A 14,151-nucleotide genomic window follows, 5' to 3' on the forward strand; every position below is an offset into this window, starting at 1 on the left:
TCATCAGTGCCTCACACGAACTCCTCACGTGCAAACACTTTTCTCAACACCAACCAATCATGGCTTTAGAATAGTCCTAGAAATAGTCTAATTTGAGTTGATTTACAGTGGTGGGTATAATTTGAACCTTACTGTAGAAATGATAACAGGTGTGTAACAATCTACTGTAATGTACACATGTTCTAATGTACACATAATAGCTGTTTCAGCACAACACATGGTATACTATACACAAACATATATTTTAGCATCCATTGACTGCAATGCACTGCATGATTGGTCACAGTCTGGTGGATTATTGTATCATACTGTGCAACAGTACAGGGACTGTAAGAAGACATTCTGACAATATTGTAGAAAATAGTATATATTACTGTATGCTACAGTTCATGGCACACACACACTTCCGTAATCTCCTATTTAAAAATTAGGTTTGGTTTCTGTCCTACTACACTTTCTTTCGTACTATGTAATACTGTATTCACAAACACATACAGTAAAAAAATATGTTTGGTTTCAATCTTGTTTTCATGTTTACCATGAATTTTTCATCATCTCTGCCTTAAAATTTAGTCTTGTACAGAAATGTACATAGGAGCTCATGAAAGAAAATCTTTAGGTTTTGAATAACTGTGTTTCTTATATACTAGTGTAATAATTGGACCAATACGCTGTTCCTACGTTGCATCTGCTCGGCAACAAAGTATCCTAAAAAGCCCCCAAAAAAACCTAAAACAACCAAATATGGTTTTTGCACAGGTCCGCAAACGCCCCGCAATCGCTTCCCGTTTTAAAGAAGTATCTGAAGCAGACAGAAGACGAATTGATGTTGTTGATATGTTGCGTTGGAGATGTAGTGACGTCACCAGTGCAAGTGCAGCTGATTGCTCTGACAACATTGCGTCTGCTCCAGATTCGACGTGTTTGATTTGGGATCTTCCCACGTATTGTTGTAGTATATAAGAAACTAAATGTTTACAGCAAACGCTTTCTCGCCTCGATTTGTTAAAACGATTTGACCTACGGTCTCGGTTAACAAACGTTTTAACAAATCTTGGTTTACAAAGGCGTTTGCAGACCTGTCGAGGAGTAAACATTTGCAGTGTATATGATATATCCAAAAATAAGTAATATAATGGTAAAAGTGTTTGCAACATGAGACAAATGTTTGCTTTTGAGACATTGAAGATGACCCACCATGAAACAACCCAACTATGTGACAAACAGGACAACATTGTATGAGACCTCCATTTGACTGACAGACCAACTAAGAGACAGCATCTGTCACTGCTAGAAGGAAGTAAACAGCATCAATCTTAGTAATGGTAGCACAATGTGATAATAAACAGCAATGTACTGTCATGACAATGCTGCCCTAGACATTCAGGCTGAGCCTTTGGTAATTTGAACTCCAAAACAATCACATCAGTAAAAGGAGGGATGCTAATGTAGCATATATACTAGTTGAATTGGATCCAACTGTGCATGATTCTTTACTGGTGCAACAACAATTAATTCTCAGAAGAGTTTGTTACACTTAGCCTAACTGTTTAGACCACACTTGTCAATTCTCTTCAGAAGCAAAACAGTCCTAATCTTTATAAGCCTCATTAGTTTTTATAAATAATAAAGTATTTCCGTATATGACATGTTCCCAGAACTCGGCATACCAGTATCTCCTTTATCTGAAATTATATGAAGTATTTAAAGATAAGACCCCATGCAGCACTTACCACTACAGACATGCATAATAAGCCAGTCCAATTCACTAAGAATGACAGTGGAGACTGGGCAACCTTCCACTACAGTGTCAAAATGGTTTGTACGCAAGGTCATTTGCCAACTCCAGCACAGCTCTACAAGACTATACTTGGTTTTAGGGAAAATATGATTGCAGTTAGATCTACATTGCATAGAGTATTTAGGTAGAACTAGAACCATCTTAATCCTTCCCCACCACTCACCCCCCAAACTTTTCCATGTGCTTATCCTCTATAGTGGTCTTGAATTGACTTGTGAACCCTCGCACATAAGCCTGTTGAAGTAGTTTGAAGAGACCTTAGAGGACTCTGGTATGTGCTGGAAATAATTGCTGTGGAGGTTCAATCATCTCCTATCACATCTGCTATTTAAGCGGATAAGTCTTCCAATCTTGTATTTGTGTCATTATATCAGTGGCCTTAACAGGCTTCTTGAGCTTCCACCCTTTCTGCAAGCAAAGAACTTTCATTAGAACACTAAAGTGAAGTTGTTGTGCCGTGGCCTTACCTGGAGAGTTGGCCAGAGATGCGTGGAATACTGAGAAATTGATTAGGGCGTAGGAGGCCAGGAAGAAGTTGGAGATTATGGGAGCAATAACGTTCAACTGAGCTATGGAGGAAAAATAAATAAATTAAGAGCATTTTACAATAAAACATAACACCATACATAGTTTTACGCAAAAGTGTGGGCAAACTTGGTTAAAATGTATGTTACTGTAAAACATGTCTAATATTTTAAGCAAGTTAACTTTGTTTAATCTTTTACAGTATTAAAATAACAGAAAAGGGAAAGGGCCCAAAGCCAAAGTTTGGGCATCCTGCATGGTCAGTACTTAGTAGAACCCCCTTTGGCAAGTAACACAGCTTGTAAACGATTATTATAACCAGCTAAGTCTTTCAATTCTTGTTTGGGGGATTTTCACCCATTCTACCTTGCAAAAGGCTTCAAGTTCTGTGAGATCCTTGGGCCATTTTGCAAGCACTGGTCTTCGAGGTCTACCCACAGATTTTCAATTATGTTTAGGTTGGGGGACTGTGAGGGCTATGGCAAAACCTTCAGCTTGCACCTCTTGAGGTAGTCCATTATGGATTTGTAGGTGTGTTTAGGATCATTATCCTGTTGCAGAAGGTATCCTCTTTTCATATTCAACTTTTTTTACAGACTGTGTGATGTTTGCTTCCAGAATTTGCTGGAATTTCATTGAAGCCATTCTTCCCTCTACCTGTGAAAAGTACCCTGTGCCGCTGGCTGCAACACAAGCCCAAAGTATGATCGATCCGACCTCTGTGCTTAACAGTTGGACATGTGTTCTTTTCATAACATTCAGCACCCTTTTTTCCACTCAAACATACCTTTGCTCATTGCGGCCCAAAAGTTATATTTTAACTTCATCAGTCCACAGGAATGTATCTGGCTTGTTTAGATGCTCCTTTGCAAACTTCTGAAGCTGAGTTTTGTGGTGAGGACACATGAAAGGTTATTTTCTGATAACTCTTCCATGAAGGTCATATTTGTACATGTGTCGCTGCACAGTAGAACAGTGCACCACCACTCCAGTCTGCTGTTTTCCTGACGGTGAAGTGGGGGTTTTGATTTGCCTTTCTAGCAATCTTAAAGCAGTTCTCTCTGAAAGGTGTCTTGGGCCGAATCCCAATACTCTGTCTTACCCCTACCCCTTACCCCTAGCCCTTAGTTTTGCGCGTTCCCTTGAGAGCAAGTAGTGTCCCAATACTCTTTTTGATCGAGGGCTAGGGCTAAGACGAAGGGGTATACACCCCTTAAAACCAAGTGAGCTCGGGAGCTTACTTGAAACCTAGGGGTATGTGAATACTGCACTACCTGCAACAATGGCAGACAGATCATCCAGAGTCCCATAAATGTAATATTTTCGGCTTCAATAATTGCTTAAAAAAATTATGACAGTCTTGTTTTGTGCTCTACACAGTCCTGTACATATGTATTTGCAACCATGTTCTTAATTGAAACGTTTTTAAAAATCGCTAGTTTGCTACGCTAACGTTAAATTGCTGATTTGAACAACAGTCCCGCATTTCTCTGATTAGCCTTGAATGGACTCCATGCATGTCTACAGTTTTAATTAAACTCCATTAGCAGCGAATTTCAAACTAATTTCATTTGATATCAGTGCATAACACTACTTGCTTTGGAGACGTAACCGTAACCAAGTGGTGTCTCATTTCATAGGGCTATGTAGCCCTTACCCCTCAGTTTCGAGACACAAGGGCTAGGGGTAAACTAAGGGTAAGAGGTAGGGGTAAGACAGAGTATTGGGATTTGGCCTTGGTCTTCCAGACCTCAACTGTTCCTGTTAACTGCCATTTCTTAATTACATTATGAAGTGAAGAAATGGCTACCTATAGCCTTCTCCTGCTTTGTGAGCATCAATTATTTTCATTTTTAGAGTGCTAGGCAGCTGCTTAGAGGAGCCCATTGCTACTGATTGTTGGACAAGGTATGAGGAGTCAGAGTATTTATAAAGATTTGAATCACCTGGCCTTTCCTATAGATGATTGTGAACAAGCCATAATACTAACAAGCTAATTAAGGTCTGAGACCTTGGTAAAAGTTATGAGAGCTCAAATATGTTATAGGCCCAAACCTTTGCGTGGTGCTCCTATTTTCTTTCACTCAAATTGTACAAAACAAAAATCTATACTCACTTAACTATTCACAGTAACAGAAATGTTGACCAGGGATGCCCAAAGTTTTGCATAAAACTTTAAAGCTCTCTAGGTTGCAATTCGATTTATGCATCTTCCTGAATAGTATCTAGGGATAACATTTCAGTATGTGCTCCAAGTCAACAACAACTGTGAGTCATCGTAATATACAAACCGATGAGGATGAAGGCCAGAGCAATGCAGAAGGTCAGGATGTAGCCTCGCAGCGGCTCGTTGTTCTTGCCGTAGCCCTTGGCAAACATGCTCAAGCCAGGGTAGATGTTATCTTTGCATAGAGCCTGGAGGGGTGAAGAAATACACTTAAACCAACGTTTTATTGAACTTTAAGATGAAAGATGCTCACCATGAGACAAGGACCAAAAAGTTTTCCCCAACCAGTGTGTTGAAAGGCCAATATCATAAAAGGTAAGTTACCTGGAACACTTTGGGAGCGCTGACCAGAGAAGCCAGGGCAGAGGAGAGAGTGGCAGAGAAGATTCCAGCGGTTATGACTGGGCCAAAACCAGACACAACACTCATGACCTAATAAAAAATTTGAAAGCAACAAATTATTGAGTATTCAGCAATATCAAATTTGCTAACCATCCCACCTTCACAAATCTCTAACGCTCTATCACCATTTGTACCAGATGCTCCATTCACTTCTCCTTGCAGCCCACACACACCCACGGCTCCCGACATACCTGGAAGTCATTCTGAAGTCCATACCGGCACGTGGAGACCTCTTCACCATTCTTGCAGGAGGAAAAGTCAAAGCCAAATTTGCAGGCTGCGTCGGTGCAGTTGGCCATGAACTGTGAACTAACTGTGTTGTTTATACTTCCTGTGGCGTCTCTGACGATGCAGGAACCTGGCAATAGACAACAAAACCTCATCCTAACTGTACTGTTTATTGTTGCTTCTTTTCTCACAATCTGATTTCCTGTCTTAATACAGCACCCTGCAATTATTCTCACCACACACCTGTAGAAACAGCAACACCAAGATAGACGATTCCTGTTATTAGAATGGCCAGGAGTGTTCCTTTAGGAATGGCCAGTTGTGGATCCTAAAACAAAAGTCCCAAGTCCAGAATGACCACAAATGATAACATTCATATTTTGAGCAAATTAATTAGGTGAGTATTTGCATCTTACTGAAAGATCTCCTGATATGTTGGCGCCAGCCAAAATACCAGTGGCTGCTGGGAAGAAGATGGAAAAGACGGAAAAGAATGTCTCGCCTCGGAAGTCCGGACCCATGTTCTCTAACATGATTGAGCCTGGAAAAAAAGGTGAAAATGAAGAGACACGTAAAAAGAGACAGCTAATTCACTTATGCCTCAAGGTGATCATGTGTGCTGTGCACAACAAATCAGTTAATCTCAGTGAGCAATTAAATTGATTAATTCAATTACCGTAATTTTCGGACTACAAGCCGCGCCTTTTTTCCCATTTTTCGACCCTGCGGCTTATATAACGGTGCAGCTAATCTAGGGATTTAAGTTAAATGATTGTGACGCTATTAACTAATTTTGCTGGGGAACCCCTAGCACTCCCTCAAGGACTAAGTTTAAGTTTGAAAGTTGAAAAGTTTGTGCGTCTGAAACGCTATGTGATACAGTACAGTTTACACAGCACAGTATAGGCCCCGTCCACACTAGCCCGGGTAAATACAAATACGCGTATTCGAATTGAAAACGATCTCTGTCCACACTAGCGTTTTCATATCTTTTTCCAAATGTTTGCCGTCCACAGTAACACGGGTATACATGACAATCGTTAGCATGGTTACGCCACTCCTGCCCCTCCCTCCCGCTACGCTGCTCTGTTTACATACTCCTCGGGCAATACTATTTGGTGTTGTAAAATTGTCCCACCAGCTAGCTGTTCAGCCAGGTCTCACCCAGAATCGCCGCTCTATGTTGTGGTTTAAACCGTCTTGTCTGCCTTGTCCCCCTATCGTTCAGGCACACCGAGTACAACGCTCGCCTTCTGCGTAGGAGTAACGCGTATCTATTAAGTGATAATACTTGTACCTGAAGTACACTAACTAAACTGGTAAATAAATTATAGAGATGGAGCAGCATATTTCTTTCACTTTCCATGTTCATCTTGACATTATAGCTATAGAGCGCAAGCTACCCCCAATGCCATGGCAACTGAACGTCATCATATCTTAAAAGCTCCGTGGACCCCGTCCACAGTACTACGCGAAGCCGGCGTTTTCAAATGTCTCCGGCTAGGGGAGCGTATTCGAAAAGCTCAATTTTCAGTGTCCCAATACGCCGTATTAGTGTGGACGGGAGGTGCAAACGCAGACATATGTATGCGTTTCTAAATGTACCTGGGCTAGTGTGGACGGGGCCTAAATGGTAACACTTGAATAAATTATGCAAATATGCAATGTTTGTTGAAATGTTAATAAATGGGAGCTTCCTAAAGCAGCCATCTCTTTCCCGACAATCCCCTCTTTGCACAAACCCTTACACATGGTAAGTAAACATTAAAACACCTGCAGCTTATAGTCCAGTGCAGCTTATATATGTACACATCATTCAATTTAGCTGCTGCGGCTTATATTCAGGTGCGCCTTATAGTCCGAAAATTACGGTACATTTACATTTAGTCATTTAGCAGACGCTCTTATCCAGAGCGACTTACAGTAAGTACAGGGACATTCTCCCCAAGGCATGTAGGGTCCGGGAATCAAACGAACAACCTTCTGATTAATAGCCCGACTATTAATCAGAAGGTTGTTGGTTCGATTCCCAGCCATGCCAAACAACGTTGTGTCCTTGGGCAAGGCACTTCACCGTACTTGCCTTGGGGAGAATGTGCCTGTACTTACTGTAAGTCGCTCTGGATAAGAGCATCTGCTAAATGACTAAATGTAAATGTAAAACATTTCAGAAGAAACGACTGGAAAAGGTGGGCATTGACTTCATATTCTGTAACGTCTATTCACAAAGGAATGTAGAGAATGTTTGCACCGATGCAAAATGTACTATACATTTTTATAAACCGACCTTTGACTATCAGAGTCATGGCATTGTCAATTGTCTGTTGTCTTACCATCATATCCAAAGAATCCCATAGCTTCTTTAGACTTTACGGGGATGAAAGAACCGATGAAGTAGTTGAAGATGGCTGTTATCAGAACTATCAGCAGGAAGATCTGAGCCTATAAAAACATAAAAACTGTTTAGATTGAATTGATCTTTGCCTCCTAAACCCAAGCAAAAAAGATCTATGGGAGGAATTGGACTTCTTTAGGGTCAATTTGACAAGGTCTCAACAGTAAACCCCTTCCTTTAGTACTGAAAGCACAACTTGATGCTTTGACTTACCTTAGCCTCCCACTCCATCCCTGCGACAGAGATACCCAGGAGAAGGATAACTGTGATGGTGCCAATGATTCGGACGTCATTGAGCTCATCTGTCATGATGGCATCAACACCCTTTGATATTTTGTGGGGATACAGTAACGTTAGTGGACAGGCATCTCTAACTCAATTGGTGACATTAATAGTTATAACTACAAATATTTCATTTCAAAAACATAAAAAAAATATGTCATACATCATACTTCAGTTAATAAAGCCATCACCTTAGTTTGGAGGTAAAAAGCGAACTAACGAGTGCAAAACCATTTTCTTTACATGTATAATATGTAAAATATAACAATTTAGATTTTTCTATTAAGTCCAAATTGGTCACAATGAGGTTTGCAGTTGACACCGATGGCATTCTTCCGTTATCTAAGTACAGAGAAACTACATCCAGCTACGACAAGGAAGTAACCAAGGCTAGGTGGGTGTTGGGGGGCTGAACCTTGGTATAAGTAGCCTACTTCACCTTGAAGGAGTAGAATCATGATAAACTTTGCATTAGTAGGCTCTAAAAATGTATTAAGGGTAAAGTAACTAACTGTAAACCACCATACTACTGAAGGAGTAAACATCACCAAGCCAATTAGAGACAGAAAACATCTTAATTTCCTAAATAAGTACATAAAAACTAATTTGCAAAATGTGTTAACAACTTACTGCAAGCAGCTCCACAACAGTTTCGGCAAAGCCAACCACGTACATGGCAACGGCCACTGCATTGGCAAAAGCAAAGATCAGACCGATGGATCCGCCGAACTCTGGGCCCAAACTTCGCGATATTAAATAATATGCCCCTCCTGGAAACAGAAATTTAAAATAGTATTATTAAAGTATTAAAGTACTTTAAAAGGAGTGGGGCTTACTGATTTTCTACAACAGTAAATACACACAAGAGTGCAGTGTAGCACACATATACAGGAGCTCTAAACAAATCAAGTGGATAGAACTCCTCCAGACTTTGAGCAGAATTAATTAACATAGCCTGTAATCGCCCATTTGCCTGAGCAATTCTTCTTTGATCCCACTTTATGAGATCTCTGCTAACAAAACTGGAGATCCAGTTTTCAACATCTCAAGAGCTCGTCAAGAACACAAGTGAGCTCAAGCTTAAATGCTTCAGCAAAAAGTGTAATTGTTTGCGGATAGGTCAAAGAATAGAGAGAAGAGATAGTGCTTGAGGCTTGAGTATTCTTTTCCTGCCTTAATATGTCTGGCAACACTTTACGTTAACTTCTATAGCAATGGTAAAAAAACATTGTAGGTATTGCAATGTAATTCAATTGTATAGGTTATGAAAAAAAATTGTGGGGAGGGATGTAAGAGGAAGTTGAAGGTTACATTACCAAAACAAGATCAATGATAATTCACTTTCCCCTTGGAAGCCCATTCACCCCGATAACAACTTTCACAAGTCTAATAACTTGTTCCACCAAAACGCAAAGTGTAACTACATAAGAGTCCCTATATAACAGCAATGTTGTTACTATAGGTACTGCTATGTAGTTGCATAATACTAAATGTAACCTTAATGTAGTGTCACCTCTACCACTAGCTTAAGTTCCTTACTAATTAAATGATTTCATTACTTTAACAATACATTTTCATATGAGGGATTTGCACTATAAATATCTGAAATTCCTGGTACAAACGGTTTTATTGCATCATACTTCAAACTTTGTTGAAGGTGCATTTACACACTGGATTGAACTTTCACTGTGGAAGAGAGCAATTTAATTCATTTATATTATAGCAAGAGAGAGGTTTTAGTTTGAGTAAATTGATTATAAAGTGAGATTAAAGTCTCTGAACATCAATTATTCTTTCAAATAAAATGATTTGGTAGAGGAGCTGATGTTTAAACAAGACAGTGTGCATTGCTTTGGTTCCTGTGCTGTTCCAGTCAAAACAATAGCCACAATATGGAGCCTCCCTTGCTGTTTGCAACTGAAAACAATCCTGCAGTTGTAGACGTGACACTACAAGAATAGAGTGGTCGACAGGAATATTAGGTAATGGCTGAAAATACAAATACTTCTTACTATAGTGTGATTTCATCCTTTTTTCCTCACCAGGACATTTTAAACAAAATTGAATACTTTGTTTTCTTTCGCCCTCGCCCATGTCCAGGGAGAACGTCCTGATATCCATTTCAGACCTCCCTGCCAGAGCTGACTGCTCTCAGTCACTTGAGGAAGGGCCGCTACAATCTAGAAACACACTATTGAATTTCCCTTCATGCTGCGACAACTGGGGGCAATGTGGGGCCAGTGTTTTTCTACTCCTTTCATTTGAGTCAAAATGAATCAGGTGAGGTCTTGAGGTGTCAAGGGATAATACAACTTCAGTTATTTGGATGGGAGAAGAATATTACATCCAGCTGGTAAAAATCATACCTGTAGAGGCTACAGACTTCCATTTCAAAACAAGCAACTGCAAATGTATGGTGAGAAGATCAATACTCAGCCGGGTGTATACAAAGGCATGCCTGCATCATGCCTCTAAACAATTGTCTGCTCTAACAAAGCTATTCAAGAAGGTATTTCAAGATTGACATGGATTTGGAAGACGTAAAGACATGAATATATTAGGTCTAACTAGGGGTGGACGGGATGAACTTGGCCTGCAATAAGGATTTTGACTATACCGTGCAAACCGCAAGAGCCTTCCAGAAATAAGATTTGTCACAGCCCTATTCACAACAGGGGCCTAATGTACGAAGGCACGTAGGCCTACGCATGAAAATGGGTGTAGTAACATGTGTATCGGTGTTTCTACAGAGTTTCAGATTTATGAAAAAACACGTAGATAATCATTCATTGTTCACAATGGGTTAATTGAGAAGTCTAAATTAAAAAATAAATTAAACAAGACAAAATATGGGCGTTTCAACAACCACGCAAGGTCAAATATGGGAGTTGACGGGGACAACAAGCTCGTTCATGAGCGCACAACCGCAAGTTAAGTGGAATCTAGGAAGACAAATGTAAGATATCGGTCGCGTACGCAGTATTCATAAATCTGAGAAAAACGTTACGTATGGAGTTCTCGTTCTCCATATGCAAAGCCTACTTTCCCGCTATACCTACTGAAATAACCCATCCACTTTAAATATTGTCTTTTTCTTAGTTAGCTAGCCAGCATTTCATCAGTAAAAGTCTTGGATTTTTTGTATCGCACATCAATAATATTGTTCCTTTGCCTGTTTTCGGCTTGCTATATATCCATATCGTTTTGGCTCAAGAGAGCTATCTTAGTGCAGCTCAGTCAACTCAACATGGCCGTGAATTGACAGCTAAGAGAGCAAAACTGGCAGCATTGCACTCCATTGGATTATAAAAAGGACACCTGCAAAATATGAACTTTGCCGAGTGCACAGTTCTCGAGATAATCATGGGAAACTCACTGCCCTAAATATTCATTCCAAAAAAATAGACTGCAAGCAGACACAGATTACTGGCATTATCAGAGAGATTGTTGCCGCTAATGTCAGACCCATGACATAAGAATTGCCCTTAACCTGTCTACACACAAATGACAATGTAGTGAAGCAAATGCACTTCATTAAATTAAATAGTTGTCATAATTTTGCACAGGCTAACCATATATTGTATTTACATTTATTCATTTAGCAGACGCTTTTATCCAAAGCGACTTCTAAGAGAGAGCTTTACAAAGTGCATAGGTCACTGATCATAACAACAAGATAGCCACAAAACATCGCGAGTAGCCAAAACATGAAGCACACATTGTGAACAACCAAAGTAAGTGCCAAAGGGAAGAACCATAAGAGCATGTAGTTAAACAAGTTACAATTAAACAACATGAACCGCTATAAGTGCAAGTGTACCTGTGGAAAAAGCAAGCAACAATAATAAAAACAATATATCACAGCGAGTACAAAAATGTAAATCAGTTACCACTAACCACAAGAGCAACAAGTCTCTAAGCAAGAGTCATATTTAGGTTATTCATGGTTTCAGTCACATGACTTTTTGTTGCGGCCGCCATCTTTACGCCTGGGACACACTGAAGCGCTACGATCGGCTGCGACTGGCTCAAGGCTGTTCACACCAGACGCGCATTTCTCCGCGCCGGTCACCAAGACTTTCAGCTACTATGAGCTTTCCTTTTTCACATTACGCTAACATGGTACATAAACATGAATGCGAAGCGGCTGGGATGGGAATCAGCACCTCCAAATCTGAGGCCATGGTTATCGACCGGAAAAAGGTGGAGTGCAATCTCCGGGTCGGGGAGATCTTGTCCCAAGCGGAGGAGTTCAAGTATCTCGGGGTCTTGTTCACGAGTGAGGGAAGGATGGAGCGCGAGATCGACAGGCGGATCGGTGCGGCGTCCGCAGTGATGCGGGCTCTGCATCGGTCCGTTGTGGTGAAGAAGGAGCTGAGTCGAAAGGCGAAGCTCTCTATTTACCAGTCGATCTACGTTCCTACCCTCACCTATGGTCACGAACTGTGGGTAGTGACCGAAAGAACGAGATCGCGAATACAAGCGGCCGAAATGAGTTTTCTCCGCAGGGTGTCCGGGCTCTCTCTTAGAGATAGGGTGAGAAGCTCGGTCATCCGGGAGGGGCTCAGAGTAGAACCGCTGCTCCTCCGCGTCGGGAGGGGCCAGTTGAGGTGGCTCGGGCATCTGATAAGGATGCCTCCTGGACGCCTCCCTGGTGAGGTGTTCTGGGCACGTCCCACTGGGAAGAGGCCCCGGGGAAGACCCAGGACACGCTGGAGGGACTATGTCTCTCGGCTGGCCTGGGAACACCTCGGGGTCCCCCAGGAAGAGCTGGTGGAAGTGGCCGGGGAGAGGAAAGTCTGGGCCTCCCTGCTTAGGTTGCTGCCCCCGCGACCCGACCCCCGGACAAGCGGAAGATGATGGATGGATGGATGTGTACATAAACATGGCATAGGCTATATTTAGGAAACATGTTATTCCAACAGCATCCCAGTATTGATGCTTCTACATTGTCCTTGTAAAAATCCCTGTGCTTTTCAACTTCGAGAAATAATTTGATGTCGTCCATCTCCTTGAATTTCTCGCTGATTTTCAAAATTGACTTGGGAGTTCTCTCTCGGTAGGCTATGTCTGCACGCGTGTGTGTTGTGTGCAACGCGTGACAACTCGTTTCTCTTGAACAAACAAAACAACTACGGGCATGGTAGCGCAACAGATCAATCCGTTTATTCCATTCGTTTTCATCAGGGTAACCACATGGAAAGGCCGTTCGTTACCAACACTGTGTAGTTAGGTTTAATATAGGGTGAATATTGGTAAAGTAGGCTACGTAGGCCTCCAAAGTAATATAAAAAAATAATTATAAAGTCTACAACTTTACAAATGTTCACCGTAGTCTACAATTAATGTAGTAAAATCTTAACATGGTTTTTTATTCCAATATATCAACTAATATGGTGTATTTTATCATCCTGCAGCCGATTTCGCAAGCGTCTCGCGAAAAAATTCGACCAGCTGCCGAAACGATCGCTGCAGATCGCGGTGCTTCGCAGCCAGTGTGGTTATGGGACCGGCCATAACATGATAACATCGCTGAAAGAAAAAAGGCGGCGCTTCCAGGTGCTTCGCAGCAGATCGCAGCCAGTGTGTCTCAGGCGTTAAGACTAATTCGCAAACTCTACTCGGGTCTCCTCAGTGAGAATAGATGATGTCGCACACGAAAATAGCCCACCTTACCACCGACGAAAAGCAACAATATTTTAATAAGATAAATACTTTTGATCGTTTTGATCCTTATTTACTGACAAGTGAACTGCTTACTCCACTAAAGTATAGTAAAAACCTGCCAAATTTGACGTTTGCTGACATCTATATTTACCTAGTCCACAATCCCTCTCCATACACTGGGGAAGCCCTTAAGGCATTTCAAAGCACCGAAACCTACCGCTACTTCTCATCAGGATCCATTCATGATCCCAAAATGTTTCATTCTGGAGATGAAGAAAATGTTCTTGCTCATAGGAAGGGTCAGTGGCAGCCTGTTCATCAAGCAATATTAACATTACACAAATAGCAAATATCACTGAACTGAATTGCTATCAGATTCTGTTGTAGTATCAGTCACATCAGGACACCAAATGAAAAGTAGTTTAGCATACGAACGCCACTCCAACAAGTAGCAACATAACATAATTCAACCATATAACTGTAGCCGAGGGTTTTATATGCTAAACTTAGGTTTGGGCTTTAAAATAAGGACACAGGCTTCCAATGCCCCGGAACCAAGACGGCACTGCACTTCTCACTTTATTTAACTCACTCCGCAAGACTGTCAGAACAATGGGCCTCATT

The 14,151-nt window shown here is 41.2% G+C and overlaps 1 protein-coding gene across 2 annotated transcripts in view; it reads right to left on the reverse strand.

Annotated features, from left to right (window-relative positions):
• slc12a2 (solute carrier family 12 member 2) overlaps nt 1-14,151 on the reverse strand; it is a 64,787-nt gene that overhangs the window by 18,540 nt on the left and 32,096 nt on the right. For both annotated transcript variants that reach the window (XM_062483809.1, XM_062483808.1), the window contains exons 5-13: nt 8,491-8,630; nt 7,792-7,902; nt 7,517-7,625; nt 5,600-5,724; nt 5,427-5,511; nt 5,147-5,313; nt 4,878-4,985; nt 4,618-4,741; nt 2,269-2,370 (exon numbers count right to left, since the gene is read on the reverse strand). In XM_062483809.1, the coding sequence (XP_062339793.1) occupies nt 2,269-2,370; nt 4,618-4,741; nt 4,878-4,985; nt 5,147-5,313; nt 5,427-5,511; nt 5,600-5,724; nt 7,517-7,625; nt 7,792-7,902; nt 8,491-8,630 (1,071 nt within the window). The remainder of the gene's footprint in view (nt 1-2,268; nt 2,371-4,617; nt 4,742-4,877; nt 4,986-5,146; nt 5,314-5,426; nt 5,512-5,599; nt 5,725-7,516; nt 7,626-7,791; nt 7,903-8,490; nt 8,631-14,151) is intronic.

Source organism: Osmerus eperlanus, chromosome 18 (assembly GCF_963692335.1).
Source record: "Osmerus eperlanus chromosome 18, fOsmEpe2.1, whole genome shotgun sequence".
NCBI lineage: Eukaryota > Metazoa > Chordata > Actinopteri > Osmeriformes > Osmeridae > Osmerus > Osmerus eperlanus.